At 39.1% G+C, this 7,649-nt stretch overlaps 1 protein-coding gene across 3 annotated transcripts in view; it reads right to left on the reverse strand.

Moving 5' to 3' along the window:
* The window catches only part of LOC107745105 (protein Wnt-7b-like), a 64,326-nt gene that overhangs the window by 4,353 nt on the left and 52,324 nt on the right, over positions 1-7,649 (reverse strand). For all 3 annotated transcript variants that reach the window (XM_016558944.1, XM_016558942.1, XM_016558941.1), the window contains one exon: positions 2,081-2,352. In XM_016558944.1, the coding sequence (XP_016414430.1) occupies positions 2,081-2,352 (272 nt within the window). The remainder of the gene's footprint in view (positions 1-2,080; positions 2,353-7,649) is intronic.

The following is a 7,649-nucleotide window of genomic DNA, read 5'->3' on the forward strand; positions in this document are numbered from 1 at the left end:
GGCATAATGTCTATAAAAGTCTATGATAAGTCTATGGAAAAAATGCATTTTTAATTTTATATACATTTTTACGTTGCATTATATATATATATATATATGCATTGTCATGTAACACTTTTTTGTTTTAGATTTTTACATAAAAAATAAAATAATAATATTAAAAACATAAATACACAAACACAAATATAAAAGTGAAATTGTACATACAGACTTTTATATTGCTTTTTCATATTACTTCATTTATATAGTATTTTAATTTATTTAATATAGTATTTTTAACATTATATTTTATAAATAATAAAACAGTATAATATAAAATATATTAAATAATACAAATGTATTTAAAAATGTATTGTTAAAATAAAATAGTAGTAGTATAGTTTTATAACTGAAAAAGGAAATATATTTTAGTGTGCACACAAAGCAAGGCAGCTCACTAGGTTTTGAAACATTTCATAACAAGTAGAATGTTTTATTAATTCTGCCAAGCGGTAATTATATTTCATAAAATGTAAACTGGATTTTCAGCCATTAGTTAAGCAATTAACAAATTGTTCCCTTGTAAAACACTGATTATCTGAACGACCGCACGCTGAAGAAATCAGTTCCACGTGGCTTCAATGCATCAATGTTGAATCTGCAGAGAACTAACGTAGATTCAACATACAACGAGCCAGCGTGTGCCCGCAGGCAACGGCGTTTCAAAATGAACGATGTGTTACTTCACAAGTCATCCGAAGGCCCGCAGCGCTGTTTACATTTGTCTGGATACGCTTACATCCACAGCGCTAATGTGGACCAGTTTTGGCCCCGGCTCGCTCCAACCACATACACGTATGATAGCAATTGAAATTCCAGAGCGGCAACTTCCATCTTCCCCCATCCAGAGTCATATGGTACGTCCCGTCCCCCTTTACCCTATGATGCTATGGCTCCACGATTGCCATTGTGGGTCCTCTATAAAAGACGAGAAAAAAGCCTGACTCAATGGAGCGAGGGCTGTGTTTTCAGTGCTGCAGAAAGACTCGCAATAATATCCTGTTACAGGCTTTAGACTTGATGATTCCATGCAGCGGCCCGCGATGGGATTGGCCAGGCTCCAACTGGCAACCGCGATCCTGGGGCTCAGTCCCGGCTCGGCTTAGGCTCGCTCACCCCATAAAGCTCTGTGTTATTAATTAGATCCATTTGTCACCGGAGTGCATGCGGTTCTGCTGTTTCAGTGCATGTTGTTTTGTGTTCTTGGATGACTAACAGCTATCAAACAAACAAACATGGCCAGCGCGGCGAGCGGCCAAACCGAGCTTGAACCGGGATCAAGGCGGGAACCGAGAAAACACGCAGTAATTGGCTGAAGCGAAACGGGTTGCTGAAAACGGCTGACTGTTGCGGAGCGATCAAGCTTGCTTTGGGTTGCTCGGTGGGGGAATCGTTTTAGATGCCACCCGAAACACCTGTTTTACATAGGAAGAACGAACTACGCCACCCACGCAAGAGCGAACAGCTCTAGAGGACCGTCAAGAAGAGCCACACCGCACGTCTTCACAGAGCCAAACTCTAAAATGCTCTTTAAGCTAAAAAAAATGGCATCAAAGTCTAAATGCATTTGTCTTTTTAGCATGAATTAATGGATACATTTCTGAAGAATTTGTTATTTGTTTCTTCAACTAAACGGTAGCCAAAAGGCGCTTCCAAGCTTCCAAGTCTCCAACATCTAAAACAGATTAAGCAGCATTGTCTTGAAGATTTTCCCAACCGTGCAGTCAAACAAAACGGATAAATGTTTCTGCAAGGCGACCACGACCAATGTTGGTAAATTGTCAAATGAAAATGCTCTTGAGAAATAACAAATGAACGCATACGACTTTATTTGTTTCTTCAAGGCAAAAACTCTTCCAAGCTTCAAAGTTTTTCGAAAAGCTTCTGAAGTCTAAACAGATTAAGACGCGTTGTCTGGACTCTTTTCCCAACTGTGCAGTCAAACAAAACATTTGGATGAACGGTCTTGGCAGTCTTGCAGAAACAACGTCGCTAAATGTCGAACTGAATTGTTTAAGCTCGTGCAGAAAAAAAGCCTCACCTTTCGGCCAGCTTCGTTGTTATGAAGGTTCATCAGCCGTCGGGCATTTTTTTTAATCTCCCGGGCGTCCACAAACTTCCGGGAGAACTCAATGCCGTATTTAATGTCCGCCGAGCATCCGCCCCATTTCCAGCCCTCCTCCTGGTTGTAGTAGCCCTGTTTCTCCCTGTCGCAGCTGCAGTGGCTCATGTTGCCCTGGCTGCATGCGGCCGTCACGGCGTGGGCGACCCCAGCGGCGGTGATGGCGTAGGTGAATGCCGCCTCCCTGCTGCCTGGGGGGAAGAGGGAAGAGGCTGTGATATCTGCTCAACAGGACTCAAACACCAACAAATTTGCATGCACAAACTTGCAAAATCAACATAGAGCTAGCGTCACTTTTACTGTTGCTCATACGACAGGTTAGAGATTTAAGCATACCCAAGTATCTGTCTATTACACCATCAAATCTTGCTGAGGATAAGCGTGCTGTTATGTTGAGATCACATGCTGGACAAAATAAACAGCATAGCAACCACATAACATTGGGCAAAAACAAATTAGAACACCTTAGAAACTGCATGGCAACACCCTAGAAACAGCCAAAACACCATAGCAACCAAGCAATGTGCTAAAAAAACAATCAGAATACCTTAGCAACTAGCACACTAGCAACCAGCCAAAACACCCTAGCAACCACACTGTGCTAAAAACAATTTAGTACACTTTACGAACTGCATAGCAACACCCTAGCAACCACACCGTGCTAAAAACATATTAGAACACCCTGGCAGTCACATACCATTGTGCTAAAAACAAATTAGAACACCTTGGCAACTGCATATCAACACTCTAACAAAAACATAACATAGTGCTAAAAACAATTAGAATACCTCAGCAACACCCTCACAACCACAGCAACTGCATGGCAGCACACTAGCAACCAGCCAGAACACCCCAGCAACCATTTAACATTGTGTTTAAAAAACAAAAACAAAATAGAACACCTTAGCAACTGCAGTGCATAGCAACACCCTAGCAACTACATAACATTGTGCTAAAAAAACAAATTAGAACACCTTAAAAACTGCATAGCAACCCCCTAGCAACCACATAACAGTGGGCTAAAAACAAATTAGAACACCTTAGCAACTGCATTGCAACACCCTAGCAACTACATAACATTGTTCTAAAAAACAAATTAGAACACTTTAAAAACTGCATAGCAACACCCTAGCAACCACATAACAGTGGGCTAAAAACAAATTAGAACACCTTAGCAACTGCATGGCAACACTCTAGCAAGCAGCCAAAGCACCTAATATAATGGCAGTGACATTTGCATGTGCAAACAACACTCATGTTTTCTTAAAAAAAGCTAAAGGTTTTATCTACACTGTTAGAAACTCATATTACATTAATATGATCAACAAAATCAGTTGATGTGTTCAGATTTTCAATATCTTCAAGAAAACATGATATTGTATCTGTACGTCATCATTAAAATGACATAGGACTATGGAGATATGGAATATCAATACATGAATTTAGAAAAATAATTTCAAATGAGAATTTCTGATTAGTAAAAATTTCTGCTTAGCTTCCAAACATGAAAAAAGTGTGATGAGCTGGATTCATCCCAGCTGGTGAATAGTGTTTCTGTACACCTTTGGCGAAACAGCTGCAGCTGTTAACCAGCAGCCGCAGATGTTTCTCAGAGTGTGAGAAAGAAAAGCCAAGGTGCTGTCCAAAGTGCTGAATTCTCCTGCCAGAGCACCTTACAAACCCACCACAAGAAACACAGCAAGGTACATCTGGCCCTCCACTGCGGCAGGTTCCACACATACACACATCTGGAGCTTTATTTAACATGACGTGTGGAGCAAACATAGGAGGACATTCACAGTACTTCAACACAACAACCACGAGAAATAAACATACTGATAATAGCAACCTTTGATAATCTCAGAAAAGCCAAACTCTCTTATCAAATCATGTGTTTTGCTAAAGAGAGGTGTGCTGAATTGATCACATGTATGGTTTTTACATGCAGGACAAGAAAAACTTAGCAACCACATAAATTCTGAACACCTTAGCAACTCCCTAGCAACCAGCCAAAACACTGAAGCAACCAAAATGTGCTAAAAACAAATTAGAACATCTTAGCAACACCTTAACAACCTGAAAAATGTAGGGAAATAAATTAACTGATAAAATCAAACCTTGATCATCGCAGAAGAGCCAAACACTGGTCACTTCTGGTAAAAGAAATAGAAAGTGGAGAAATATTAAATTGTCATGAAAATATACTTTGCAATGGTCTTACATGGTCCTAAAATAAAAAAAAATTTAAGCAAATTATAATAGCTTATTTTTATGTATTAATTTTGGACATTTATGGTTTCATGAGGTTTGCCCTTCATAATCTATTTGTCAAAAATATCAGAAATACAGAGTTCTGGCATGAAACTCTAGATGGCGCAGTCCGATAGGTCTAACTCAATCTGACCTAATGACATCATTATCACATGGCACAGCTGATTGGTTCTCTCCTGTATCGGTAGCCAATGAGCTTGCTGCTCAACATTCAAATATATGACTAATGCTTGCTGAAGCAGTTTGCAGCGTGCTTCAGAAACCCTCCACCTTCCCCAGCTCCACCTGTATAGATCTGCTACGAGTTGATTCATGTATGCTATATGGGGTTATTTCATGTATGTTATATTTGCAGCAGCAATATTTCTTACATGCTCACAGCAGCATGTTGTGGATGTATTGGCAGTAGCAAGTCTCGGTACTTGCTCTGCCGCAGCAGCAGCAGCGTAGCAGATCTATTCCGCCAAGACCAAATACATTAACATTGTCATGTACATTACCATGCCAATCCCTCCGAGAGCTGTCATGACAGAAGTAGAAATACTGAGACCATAATAATGAATCTCTCCTCTTCTTTCTGATTTAATTAAATATAACCAATCTTGTGTCATTTTGGTGACCATAAACCAGCCAGCCTCTGATAGAAGAAGGCTTTCACACCTTACACACACACACTGGCATGTTCAAGTCTTTGACTAAACACACATACACACAGTGCCAGTGTAATGGCAAAAGCAGGAAAAAAAGATCATTGCCAGGAGGAAAAGTGGCTGCCATGGACCAGCATTTGGCACACACACACACACACACACTTTAGGGAATTGAAGGGGTGTTGATGGACTGTCACCCCCTGTTGTGTCTGGATCTACAACAGCTGCTAATGAGAGCAAATTATACAGAGAGAAACGGAGAGAGCAGATGCAAAATCTCTCTTTAAGGCCAATCAGTTCATATGATATGTTCAGAATAACATATTAACATACTTCTCTTACTATTTCTGAAGCATACAGTATGTCTACTGTGTGCAGTGAACAACAGAGCACCGTGGATGAAAAAAATTTACTTTCTTTTCCAGTGACAGTTAAAGTAATTACAGACGCAGTGTTTTCATCTCTTTGTTGACTTTGGTTGGCCAAAGGTTAAGACATTTTTACTCAAAATCAAATAGGACATGCAAAATACTTTCTGAAATGATGACTGGACTAGAGATGTGAAAAACTGCATGTTTTGACTGAATGACTGGCTGACTAATCTGTCTTTAGGAAGCCCAGTATAATTTTGGTATGTAATATATAATAATGGTTGTTGGGTTCACCTGACCTCAGTCAGACATGTTTCTTGGGGGGTGTTTACATACGAAACACACACACACACACACACACACACACACACACACACACAGACACAGACACACACAGACATAGACACAGACAGACACAGACACACATATATATTACAATAAAATAATAAAATTATATTTTTTTAAATAATATATAATATTTAATATTTAATAATTTAATGCATAATGCATACATATATACTTAGCATTTCCAATGTTTTATATATATATATATATATAATTAAGAATACAAATAACATTTTTAATCAAAACAATTTATAATAGTATATTTAAAAATACGTTAATGTTAATGTTATTACATTGCTTACATTATAAATGCATATATTTAAATGTAAAAAATTACTTACAAATATTTAATATTTTAGAAAACAGTATAATAATATAAAAATACATTATTAAACATTATATTAATATTTAATGTCAATTTAAAGTTATTCAATTGTTTAAATATTTAATTATATATATCTATATTATCAAATGTTTATATTAATGCAAATATGTATGTTTAAAATAGTCTCATCAAATAATATACAGTAGTAATTAAAAGTCCACATGAAGGAAGGAATAATTAAATAAATAAAGCAAGCAAGCAAGCAGTCAGGGTCTAATTGACTAGTTAGACGCCAAAGAGCACAGCATAGCTTCAAACATGAAAAAACAACACTTCGCCACTTTCAAATAAAAAAATGAAAAATAAAAATGAATACAAGTTCACAAACAAAACGTCCCAATTTCCAACATTTTCCAAAAAATATAGTCTTCCCCAGCCTCGTAATCTTTCCTATCCATCGTGCACCAATCAGGCTGCTGTCCACATCGGGTTAACGGTACGAGAGGGCCGTACTCGCAAACGCCAAAGTGAATAAAGCACATCAGAGGAGGCCAGACCCAAAGCCCTGACTCGACTCCAGCTAGAAGCACCCTGGGATAGCCTCGAACCCTGCCAGTGGAAAACTGGACTGACCAGAAAACCCTCAAAGAACTTGGAAGGGAAGAAGAGAGGAATATTAAAACAGATGTCTAATAGAGTTTAGTGGCAAGTGGCTGCGACAGAATCCAAGATCTCTGTGGAAGAGTAGCGCTCTGTCTCAGTTTACCCTCGTTTTACGTATATATATATATATATATATATCCTCATGACCTTATGTAGAGAAGGTGGATGCCGGCTGACCGCTTTGGCTCGGGCGGATGAGAGCGAACCACTAAACAAATCACGTTTGACACGGCTGAGGAGATTTACAACCTCAGAGAGAACAAACAATCCTGCTGAAGCCTATGATGGCCTGGGCAGCTCCAAATGCTCCATTCATGCCGCCGAACAGACGTAGTGCGCTTGAAGGACGCTACGCCCACCTGAGGACACTTTGAGGCCAGACAACACGGCCAAGTGCTGCTAAATCTGGTTTTTCTGCTAAATCTGAGGTCAGCGAGTGCATCGAGAAGAGCTACGATGAAGTTACAGACATCAAATAAGAGGAGAGGACACTCGCTGACTCTGCACTGCGAACTCATTATTAGTGAAGTTTGCCGAGTCAAGCATGTTAAAGGGATCGTTCACCCAAAAATTAAAACTCTGTCAAGAGTCACAAACGACAGGAAGAGATTTACAACAACAGAAACGAGCAGATCCTGTTCAATAAAACATGAATGTCTCTGAGCGAGAGTGTGTGAGAAACACGTGTGTGCGAGTTTTAAGACGTAATAAAACAGATGATGAACAACAGCAATTATTATATGATGCAATCAAACTTATAGCAAAATGTGGTAGTTCTGTATGTTGTTTCAGGGTTGGCATCATCTGAGGTCCTCTGAGGGGTTGGCATCATCTCTTCTCAGGTGTTCTGGATCCATCCTGAA

The sequence above is a fragment of the Sinocyclocheilus rhinocerous genome, unplaced genomic scaffold (genome assembly GCF_001515625.1).
Source record: "Sinocyclocheilus rhinocerous isolate Xijiao unplaced genomic scaffold, SAMN03320098_v1.1 scaffold2966, whole genome shotgun sequence".
Taxonomy (NCBI): domain Eukaryota; kingdom Metazoa; phylum Chordata; class Actinopteri; order Cypriniformes; family Cyprinidae; genus Sinocyclocheilus; species Sinocyclocheilus rhinocerous.